We start from the raw sequence: 11,887 nt of genomic DNA on the forward strand, positions 1-11,887 counted from the left end.
TTTGTCAGATATATTCTCCTCTTTTATTCAGTGTAAGGGGAATTATAAAATGGCCCAAATACGCTGCTGTATATTTGATGGCAGATGATAAAAAATAACAGAGGAACCAGGTTAGAGATGTAAAAAATGAACTTTAAACAGCAGCATCTGCTCCATACTCCGTCATGTTAGCTTGGATTCACCTTAAACACACTTTAAATGATGCTTGGTGAAACCTGCACTCACATTCAACACACCTTATGTGACATGGAGAAAGAGTCTTTAAATCCAGTTTTTCTGTCATTACAGTAAAATGTGAGAAACTGACCCGTTTATAGGGTTTCTGCAGTCACATAATGACTGCAGACCATCCTCCATGTTTGCTCTTCTTGCTGCTCTGCAACAAGTTTTGATTTATTCATATAAAACAATATAGAGAATGAAAGAAAGTCAATAATAACCCATTTGTATTTTTGTGCTCTTTTGTGGTCGACTCACAGAAACAACCAGATTATCTGGACTTTCCCTCCGTCTTCTGTTCAGACCCGCAGCGCTGCTGCTGTTGGAGGATCACAAAGAGTTCAGAGGTAGGACTGGTTTTCTGATTAATCTACAGTCTGGGGGTCCAAAGTGTGGTTTGGGGGCCATTTGGCCCCCAGGGTCAACATGTTTGGACACCAGTAGGTTTATCTGAGACTGTCCTCCATGTTGGTGTGTCGTTAGAAAAGATGTACAAGTTAAAGCAAACAGCTGACGCTCAGTTTGCTGGTTTCTCCAGGAGGAAACGCCTCAGAAGAGTTCATCACGCTGACATCATCACGATTCCTGATGAACGCAGCAGACTGATGACGCTCGCTGTGGAAAACTGTAGCAACCAAATCGTCCTGACGTGGCTGAGACAAAACTCTGAGTCCAGCACCTTCAACAGGCTGGCAGACATGTTTAACTTCCTGCAAACACACATCGCTGCAGAGGAGAAGAAGGACCACAGTGACACTGTGGACATCACCTTCATGGCTCATGGATCAATCAGAGACTTCATGATCCCAGCCAGCTGCCTGCTGCCTCTGGCCTCCATCAGGGACGTGGTTCTCTACGCTCCCTGGAACTGTGTCACCTGCAGTTTGGGGTACGCAGTCGCCACAGGACGACTGAAGCCTCAGCACAGAGTTTTCTACTGCACCAAGAAGTTCGGCTGCACAGTTCCTGATGAAAAACATCGACCCGTTAAACTACCGGACCACTGGAACTCAATGAGGCAGGCAGGAGACCAGATGATCCCAAACATCTCAGTTAGTCCTCTACGACCAGACGATGGGGTTTGGAAGAACTTTGAGTCTCTCACCAAACTACACGGTCCTGTTGGCAGAAACCGGATCGTCATTCCCTTCATCCTCCCAGGAAAAGAATCAGACAACGTCCCATTCTCTGTGGTCACCTTGGCCCTGTCTCTGGTTCTGCTGCAGTCCAGGTTCAAAGCCACCGTCCACCTGCACGCCTGTCTGAGAGACCAATCTACTGGACAGAAGTTTGATAAAAGCTACCTGGAGCAGCAGTACGCCTGCACCATCGACGGAACTGGACTGGCATGTTCTCCTGAGATGTTCAGTGGGGTCCAGTTGAACATCCCTGAGGTGTAAACAGCACAGAGTTCTTCCCCTCCATCACTACAGCACTTTTATTTTCTAAGCATTATAACGTTATGTCTGCAGACATAACGACAGATTTCAGTTTTCAGTAGCGTTAAAAACCCACATATAAAGAATCTCATACTCTTTTTTTGTGTCTTCGAGACAAATTTAAAGTCTCAGTAACCGTTAGATTTCTCAGGTTTTATAGGTAGATCATGTTGGATGACATCGGCATAAAAACAAACATTTATCCTCTGGAAAAACACAAAATCTTACCAAGTATTTTGAGTCTAGCTTCCAGTGCAAATATTGTAGTGGACTTGAGATATGACACAACTAAAAAGTAACTTTTACGTGCCTATTTTTATATAAGTGCCTATTTTATTAAAAAAGTTAAAATCCATTGGCAGATTATTTCACTTATAACATCAAAAATGTCTTGTTATAAGTGAAATAATCTGCTGGTAGAACGAGCACTTAAACTCCTATATCTAGCTGAAAAGTTACTTGTAAGTTAGTTTCATCTTATTTAAATTATGTTAAGATATTTGCAACAGGAACTAAATCAAAAATACTTGGTAATATTTTTTGCAGTGCATAAATGTTTCTTGATTTTATCCAAAAAAACACAAAAAGGGAACTGAACGGGTCTTAGACCAGAACCCTGAGGAACACCAGAACTGATTGAGGAAAGTGTGGAGAAAACATTGTTTACATCTAAAATCCTTAAAGACTTGAAGCCGTCCTGAGCGGTACTGGTTCTGGTTTAGCTCCGGTAAACGGGTCAAATGTGACAAAAATAAATAAAATACAACAATACTACTGATTTTTTGTTTGTTTTTGCTGTGTTCCTAGTTACTAAACATAATAAAAACGACATTATGAAACATTAAAAACATGAATTTGTAAAACATATTGCTCAATTTCTGTATTTTCTGGATGTTACCAGAACCTCTGGGCGGTTCTGTTGCCTAATAACCTCTATTAGATCTAACCCAAGTTACACCAACTGTGCAAAAAATGTGCAAATAACTGGAGATTTGTAAACACACTAAATCTAATAACACATAAAAACCAGTAGTAATAATTAGATTTTACTATGCTTGGATTTGGGTTCAGGTTAATTCATTTAGACCTTTTTAGTGTATAGAAATATATAAATTATCATTTAAATTTAGTTGGAAAAACATTTAAATTGAAAAATCTAATTTGACTTTACATTAAATATTTTCTTATTTTTTTGATATTACATTCTTTCAAACAACTAAATGCTTCAGTTTTCTATATTTTACGTCCGACTGCTGCTTTAACTCTTCATCTTCATATAATTGGCTACATTTCCATTACAAATGTGAGCAAAACGCCAATATTCCGCTACTGTTGATAAAATACTATTTCTCAATTTTGGTGTTTCCATTAAATAAAAACCACAATTAAAATCACGTGAATAAGTTTGTTTATTCAATAAATTATAAAAAAAAAACATCCTCGTTCCACTTCTTGTCATCTTCTTTGTCGTTTCCAGCAGTAGTAACATCCAGTTGTATGAAAACACAACCGGATACAGTAATTTTGCAAAACTTTGGGTTTTTGTAAAATTGCCAAGTTATAATTAGGCACATTTATTTTCATAATTCCAATGTACACAATTTTATGGTCAATGGAAACGCAGCTGAGTTCACGGAGATGGTTGAGCAAAATGATGCAGCAGAACAATAAAAATGCTTCAAAGCCACAGTTTCCTGTTCATGTTGAGAACATTTGAGCTCCATTTCCTGTCTTTGCGTCGATTCCTCTATGTGAACTTTGGTTGACCCTGCACCACCCAACACATGAGATATAAATAGAGACATGAGCCAGTTGAGCAGACCAGTGATGTGCTTGTTTTCCTAATGCATGAACTTTCACCTCATTGAGATAACAGTTTTTCTACAGCAGCTCTTCATCTGTGCCATCTTTCTTTTCTGCTCATTTTAATCCAATAAAGACTCAGCGTCGTTCAAAGTTGTAATTTAATTATTGCAGCATATGCAACATTAGCTTGCAGTGAAGTAAAACATGTTTGAATTTTTCCCAAGGTAAAATTCTAACATTTTTTAAGACGTTTTCAAGGCTATAAATAAACTAAAAAAGACCCAGAGAAACTAGAGGCTGCAGTTAAACATAGATGACCTCAGTATGGGACTTTCACTTTCGTTTTCCTGGAAATAATCTGATCCTGAGAAATGCAGGGCCTGAGTTCACCGACAGAAACAACGACACACATCATGTCCACTGGTTCTGTCAGGAGACGACCAGTTAAAGCTGAACTGGTTTCATTTTTCTCCAGACCACAGAATTAGCACCTTCCTCTAAAATAACTGTATTCTAATTAGTGGTGAAACAATTAATCAAATTAATCACGGTTCATCGATTACTAAAATAATCGCCAACTAATTTAATAATTGAGTAATTGTTAACTGGAGAATACTGAATTTGCACCAACTGTAAATTACGAAATATTTCATTATGTTTTCTTGCACCGTCTGTTCTTTGTCCTTTGGGATCAAGGAGAGAAAGAGACCCTCCTTTGCTCCGCCCACTGCAGACCCCATTATAAGCAGCTGTGCTTCTGACGGGACAAACAACTGGACTTTTCGGAATGTGGAGAGCAGTAACTCTGTGCAGAGTTTTCGAACAGAAGCAGGACCGAATAGCAACAAACAGTGAGTAAAGTCTGTTATGTTTCCAGCCTATTAGTTCGGCTTGTTAAGCGTAAATACCGTCAGCGGTATTAAAAACTGACTGAAAAAAACATGAAATTGTGGTTTTCTTACATTACTGAACTTATATTTATTAAATATGACAACAAGAACATCTTAAGTTGATTAATTAAAAAAATAAAAGATGAAAAGGATAAAATGTGAAATTTAACTCCCCACAAACGGAGAGACGTTCATACAAACTCTGCAGCTGCTCATGAAGGAATGTTAAACCTTTGGACCAAAATCAGCCTTGCTCATTGGCGTCATGGGTTTTTCCCCCCATCATGTTCCAACTTTGCCGGGTTTTTTTTTTATTATTAAATCCCCATCTATTTAGCACTTATTTTTTAAAATGAGAAGTTGACCCTGTTCATCTAGCTTTATTAAAGTGAAACCCAAGAGTTTGTAAAGTGTTTATATTTCTAACCAGAACCTCATAAAGTTGTCACATTGGTGTGTTTGGACCGTTTCTCTTTGCCATTCTATTTTAGCTCCGCCATCTTTGTTTCTGTATCAATGACTACGTTTATGAACGACAATCGGCGCCCTCTGCTGGATGGCGGCCAATCTACAAGACTAAAAGAAGGACGTTAAACTAATTATAGCAAAAGCATGAACTGACATTCACAAGTAGACTGTTTGCATTTCCACTTCATATTCTGAATGTGTGTAAAAGCTGATATGCTACGTTCAGCTGAATTCCTGCTCCAACAGCTGAACTCATTAATAGTCACTTTGCTCTGCAGAGACCTGATCATAAATCATCCTTTAGATTCAGATGTTGCAGAAACTCTCCAGGACTGAAGTCGGGCCTCCTGTTCATCACCCTGCTGAAAAACAGGCCTGAGCGCAGCCTGTTCATTTTTAATGTTACATTTTCTGCCGTAAAACGACATTTCCAAACAACAAAAAAAAGGTTGCATTTAATTAAAAACAGCAATAATGTCTTTTTCTCACGGTTATGTTATTCATAGTATTTTTTTTCCTTTATAAAAAAACAAGTACTATTTTAAAAGTTAAACTATTCTTTTTGTTGCTTTGTAACTATTGATATTCTAGCATATATTATATAGGGAATGCATTTTTATTTTATTGAGATAATGAAAAACCAAAACGCTTAAAATATGGGAAATGTTCTGAGATAAAACCTGTTGGAAAAGAATCAAGGATAAAATGTCTTAATCTAAAATATTTAACTTAAATTTCATTGTTTGCAGAGAAAAGCAGCAGATTTATCCTCAGAAATAAAAACTTTGATTAAAAGGAGATAAAACGGGAAGCAAAGATAAAATTGAACAATTTTCTTATGAGATAAATAATTATACATGAGGGGGTTTTCTTTCTATTCTGAAGCATCATATTTTTATAAACAAAACTTTCTGTTCACATTACAAACATTAAAACCAAAGGAATTAAAATCATCTGTCCTGCAGGAGTTCAGCATGAAGTCCAATCTACACCTTTACTTTCTGTTTCCTAGAAGAGATGGGGGGACATAGAGACTCTGTTTATGTTCTGCCGGGCCGGAGGTACCCGCCCTGACAGGAAAGGGAAGAGATGACGTTTTCCTGTATGATTGGACTCGACTGGCTCGGTTCTGCATTCCTCCAGAGAGGAATTTGACCGTCTGACCGGAACCTGTCTGCAGTTCTGATGAACGGCAGAGGACTCCCCTCATCTGCATGAAATGTTCCACGTTCTGGAGTATTTTTGTTATGGCTGATTTTTTTGGCTGCATATCAATTAATCGATTGACTAACAATTAATTGATATGTAGCCATTTTCTTAAAATCTTCTATCAAGAGGGCCGACTGGCCTTCCATAACACGAAGGGCAAAATTTTTCATGTTGAATTAAAAAAAGAAATTAATCAACTTTTAACATTATTCAGCGTTAGATTTGTTGAATACTGACTGAATAAACAGGAAATTGTGTTTTTCTCACATTAAACTTGGACACATTTATTAAAATAACAAAACAGGAACCAGATCATGAGCTGCTAATCTTGTCAGTAGAAAAATGTCTTAAATTCATGAATTGTTCATAGCTGAGCTGAGATTAGCTGGGCTACAGTTTGTCTGAAATGATTAACCAGATTAATCCTGATTGAATATTAAAATCAACTAATTTATATTTTGTGCATTTTTGGTTCATTTACTACTGAAATGCCTTTTTCTGTAGTTAATTATTAATTGATTACTAAAAACGTTGACGATTATTTCAATAATGGATTAATTACAATTGATCTGATTAACCGTGATCAATTTTTGAAATAATCTGTAACTAATTTATATTTTATACGGTTTTGGTGTACTTACTACTTGGAGTCCTGTTCAGTGAATGCTTTTGTTTTAATTTTTCTTCAATTAATGATTGCTAAATAAGTTGACAGTTAATTCAATAATCAATTAATCATCATTATTCTGATCAATTATCGAAATAATTGTCAACTAGTTTAGGTTGTTCAGTTTTGCCTTAAATACTACCGTCTCCTTTCTTCTTTCAGCAAATGCCTTTTTCTCCAGTAATTGATTAATTGATTACTAAATAAGTTGACAATAATCACGATTAATCGCCTCAGCCCTATAATATTTCCTGCTCTTGCTGCAGATCTCCTTCCTCTACGGTCACATCATGGATGATGCTGATGCTCTCATACGTAAGGTCGATAAATGGGTGGCTCTTCAGAAGAAATGTTCCAGGAAGTTGAAGAACCTGGCAGATGAGCTGGAGGAAGCGATGAAGGCGGCCAACGTGACCAAAGTCGTCAGCAGCTCGGTGTCTGTGGGGGGAGCAGCTGCCATGACGGCGGCGGGCGTGTTGACGCTTCTGACCGGCGGAGCAGCGCTGCCTGTTCTGGCTGTAGTGGCAGGCGCGGGAACAGTGGCTTCTGGGACCGGTGCGCTAACCAGTGTTGGTTCTGATGTTTACAGCGCCAGCAAGTCCAAAGACATCATGGAGGAAGCCCAAAAGGTTCTGGAAGAGCTACAGAGTCTGGAACAGGAAATGAAAGACCTCATGAAGTCGCTGAAACGACAAGCCTCCAACTTCTACGACGATGGTGGCGCTGCTGGTGGTGGAGATGATGACGATGATGGCAACATTATGGAGTTTGTCATGAGATCAATGGCCAGACAGGAAGGGCTGGAGCTCCCCAGCAGCATCATGATCAGAGCGCTGTTTGGGTTACCGCGTATTGGCATGTTCAAGAGGATCCAGGCCAATGATATTGTTCTTGCAGGATGTCTTATGATCCTTAGAAGAGCTCTGATTGCAGCAGCCAAACAAGGAGGGAAGAAAGTGGCTTCTTCTCTGGGGAAAAAAGCAGCTTCAGCAGCAGCTGGAAGTGTAAGTATGAATCTAACACCAGTAGAAACAGACCAGGTGGCATTAGGGGGCATTGGGGGCATTGGGGGCATCGCCCACCCACAGTCAGCTGGGCTCCCCTGGACTGGAAGCTGTTTTTTTTTATTATTTTTTACCTCAGAGTGGCCAACTTCCTATTATTCCTATCTTGACTTGTACAGTAGGGGCTCCCACAGTTCCTGTATCTGTTCTCTCTGTCCTCTGCACTTTTTTCACAACTATTTCATCCATTGTTAATCCTAAGGTGTTTTTCCAAGCTGCCTCTAAACGCAGCATGAAAATGAAGATACTGGCGCTGGTTTTACACCTGCAACAGAAACTTGCGGCGGCTGCTGCTGCGGCGGCTGCTGCTGCGGCGGCTGCGGCTGCTGCGGCTGCACAGGTCTGTGTTAGAATCATGGCAGCAAACCAGCAAAAGGCAAAAACCTTTGCAGTTTTCCGCCAAAACCGACTGAGTTGCATGATTCTGTTGGATGCAAGTAATAATAGCTGATGCCATCAGATCAAGTCAAGAATAGGTTACTAATTTGGTTATGTTTAAAAGTGAGTAGTACAGGTTATAATTACTTGAATAACCTTTTGGGAGTAAAGTTACTATTAAGAGTAGTTTTACTGCACTGTACGTTTCTTTTACTTGAGTATTATTATTATTTCTACTTGACTAGATTGATTTTGGATTTAAAGAAATTGGAAATATTACGTTCTGGAACTTAATGAGTTAATGTTTGCGCATAATTACTCAACATTTTATACATGCCACTGTTTACATTCTTTTTGTTTATTTTTGCATTAATAAACATGACTATTTTTTTTTAGCCCGCTGCTAAAATGCTCTGGAGCCGCCTCTCCAGTTAGGAAAATATCACATTAGTTCAGGCAGTCTGTTGTTTTTAAATTATCAAAATAATATTGATAATTAAAAAAAAAGATTAGACATAAGAAAAGTTCCTGAGAAGTGAACAGAGATGAGGCCATTTGAAGCAGCAGTCGAGGCAACATGTGAGTCTGTCCTCCGTTTATTCACACCTGACTAAACTAAATGCGTCGTGAAGGAAGAGTGGAGCCACAATGAGGCAGATTGAACTCCAGATTGCTAATCAACATTTCCTCTGTGCATCTTAACATGAAGGAATGCCTGACACCCCACAACACTGTAAAAACAAAAAACATCCTGAATCCGTTTGATTTAGTCTAGTTTCCTTGTTGGTTGGACTCGGTTTAGTTAAATCAACTTTAAACTTCAAGTTCAAAACATTTAATCAAAGCAACTTAAACTGAACTGATTCAACTTGGCAATTATAAGAGAAATGTTTGAAGTTTTTACATTATTGCATCAAGTTGAGTTATAAAGTTTTACATTTTATTAACTTTTTAACTCATTTTTAAGTTAAGCCAACTTTGAAATAATTTTTACATTGAATTTTTGTACAACTTTAAAATGTTTGTTCTTTTAAATTATGTTAGTGAGTCTAAATGAGAAAGTTTTAAAGATAATTGAATCAAGTCAGGAAAATATTCAAAGTTCAAACAAAATTCTGGAGGAAAATTATAGAAACATAAAAATCCAGGACCGACTTCAGGCTCCACTGACTTAGAGGTAACAACTGATTAACACTGTTTCATCACATGTGTTGTTCAGGTTGCAGGAGGAGCGGTCGGGCTTTTGTTTTCTGTTCCTGAGCTGGTCAGTGATTGCCAAAACCTGGACAACACCGAGACAGAAGCCAGTAAGACTCTGAGGAAAAATGCCAGGACTATCCTGACCAGCGCCGAGGAGACGGAGAAAGAACTGCAGAAAATAAGGTATGAAAATGACAAAACAATATGTTTCAATCTGAGATTAAATCATATTTTAACCTCCTGTTTGAAGAGTCAGCTCCTCAGATTTATGTCACTGTAAGCATTTTTGTACACAGCAATATATCTCTTAAAACTTAAAACATGTAATCACATTGGGGACTTTAATCCACCTCTTGTTTTATGCCATAATTTCAGAATGATTATAAAATTATTTAAATGTTAAAGTTTGGATTTAACAAATGAATGTTGAATGTTTGGTAGCTTTGAGCAAATTTACATTTTCTGTCAATAAAGCCCAAAACATTGATGTATGATTTGGGGGAAACAAGTTATTTGCTTGAAAATGTTTCACCACTAAGTTGTTTTGGTGCAAGAAAATATGTAAGAGTATTAAAAAGTGGATTTAAATAGAAACATGTATACAAAGATAACAGATTTCTTTCAATCTTTTTGCAGAGAAGCTTTTAAGGAGTTGGTCAGAATCAAATTCATCATAGAGAAGGAGATCAGGACCAAAGATGAGAAGAGAGAGCTGATCGAATACGCAATTAAAAATTCTCCTTACCCAGAGGTTAAACGGTGGTTGAGAGAAAACGCAGAGTCTGACGTCTTCTTCCATCTGGTAAACCTGAGACGCTTCTTCAAAAGAAAGCTGGATGAGGAGAAGAGAAAGAAGAAGGACCGGAAGAGGAAGAAGATCGAGCTGGTCTTCTTGGCTCATGGATCGATTGTGGACTCGATGCTTCCTGCCAGATGTCTGCTGCCTCTGTCGTCCATCACAGACGTCCTGCTGTATTCTCCCTGGAACTGCCTCCTGTCTGCTAACGCAGCCTACGGCATCGCTACAGGAAGCATCCGGCCTGACCACCGGCAGTTTAGATGCACCAAGCCAGACCTATGTTCTTCTTGTAAGACGTCTCGTAATGCCCATAAACCATTACATCTGCCCTCTAGATGGAACTCTATGAAGAACGCCGGACTTGTCCCTAAGATCATGGTTAGTCCTGTATCAAAAGTAGGAGATGGTGCGTTTAAACGTGTCATTGATCTAAAAAAAGATTATGGTGCACCAGAAGGCAACCGGTATCTCATCCCGTACCTCGCCCCCTCGATCGGCAGAGTGCCCTTCTTTGTCGTCACGTTGGCCATTTCTCTGGCTCTGTTTTTGTTAGACTATGAAGCCACCGTCCACCTGGCGGCCTGCCTGGGAAAATCACCCAGAGGCGCCGAAATGCAGGAGGAGTATCTGAGGCTGCAGTACGCCTACACTGTGGACAACACCTTCATGACCGTTTCAGAGAAAACGTTCTCCTCCAGAGATGAAGCGGTTTATAACATGTTCAGGGCTGTTTTTGGTGATGAGCCTCCATCTTTCTAAAGGCTCCAAACCTGGGGTACAGGAGCACCAGCGGACGTTTTCCCGCACTTATTTTTTCTGAATGGTTTTCTCAAGAGAATGAGTTGGATTCCCATTTTATATATGTATATATATAAAATGGGAATTTTATATATATACATATATAAAATTCGCTTCAGGAAAACGGGTCCTGAAGCGTCTCAGGACCCGTTTTCCTCTCCAAGCCCATTCTCGTCCTGCTTGCTCTGTTTTTGTGTTGCTTTTTTGGAGCATTTCTTTGTACATCTTCTGAATCTACAAATTATGGATCTGATTAACTGGTCTCATTGCAATTGATAAAATGTTCTGAATGAGAAGACTGGGCACTGGAGAGTCCTCCTGTCCTGCAGAGACACACCTAACAGGATGGAGTCATTCATGGTAACTGGACTTCTGCTGAGGAATCAAAACTCACTATCATTGATGGAATCGATCTCTGAGAAGTTGCTAGCTTCGGTTCAGTAGAACAGCAACACTAATTAGGATGATTGGGAAGACCTATACTAGGACAGACAGAAATTTCAACTCTGCCTAATCTACAGAGAATCTGTTATTCTGAATCTGGCTCCCTGTGGCCTTCTGACCTTCTCAAATCTCCTGGATTTATGTAAACAAGTGTCTCCTTCCCATCTCCTCACCCTCCTGAAGTCACCCTGGACAGGTCACAGGTTGCTGAAAATATGCTACAGAAATAAAATTACCTTTACCTAAAACTGTTTTTCAGCAGCAATAAAGCTATTAAGACATTAAGCTCATGTTGCTGATTTTATTTCTAATTTAATATCAAAATAAAGGTGATATTGATTGCTTTATACAACAGACTCGTCCACAAAGACATGATACACAACATGTATAATATCCAGACTTAATTTGTCTAGTGATTCTTCAGGTCCAGTTTGTTAAAGAGCTTCTGATATTTGTTCATGTTTATTATGAGATTCTGGGTTTTTGATCAAATGTTTATTTCCTAT

General features: G+C 38.8%; 1 protein-coding gene across 1 annotated transcript; it reads left to right on the top strand.

The window, feature by feature from the left end:
- Positions 1-4,203: 4,203 nt before the first annotated feature.
- Positions 4,204-11,671, top strand: LOC103144912 (uncharacterized). Its single transcript, XM_007562082.2, has 4 exons — positions 4,204-4,315; positions 6,965-7,702; positions 9,360-9,523; positions 9,977-11,671. Exons 2-4 carry the CDS (start codon positions 6,989-6,991, stop codon positions 10,896-10,898), a joined length of 1,800 nt encoding a protein of 599 aa, XP_007562144.1. The 5' UTR covers positions 4,204-4,315; positions 6,965-6,988; the 3' UTR covers positions 10,899-11,671.
- The last annotated feature ends 216 nt before the right edge of the window (positions 11,672-11,887 follow it).

This window comes from Poecilia formosa, unplaced genomic scaffold, assembly GCF_000485575.1.
Source record: "Poecilia formosa unplaced genomic scaffold, Poecilia_formosa-5.1.2 Scaffold134, whole genome shotgun sequence".
NCBI lineage: Eukaryota > Metazoa > Chordata > Actinopteri > Cyprinodontiformes > Poeciliidae > Poecilia > Poecilia formosa.

Coding starts and splice junctions, on each gene's coding strand:
- LOC103144912 (XM_007562082.2), top strand. CDS start 6,989: ATGGATGATGCTGATGCTCTCATACGTAAGGTCGATAAATGGGTGGCT. Junction 7,703..9,359: donor CTTCAGCAGCAGCTGGAAGT/GTAAGTATGAAT, acceptor TGTGTTGTTCAG/GTTGCAGGAGGAGCGGTCGG. Junction 9,524..9,976: donor AAAGAACTGCAGAAAATAAG/GTATGAAAATGA, acceptor ATCTTTTTGCAG/AGAAGCTTTTAAGGAGTTGG.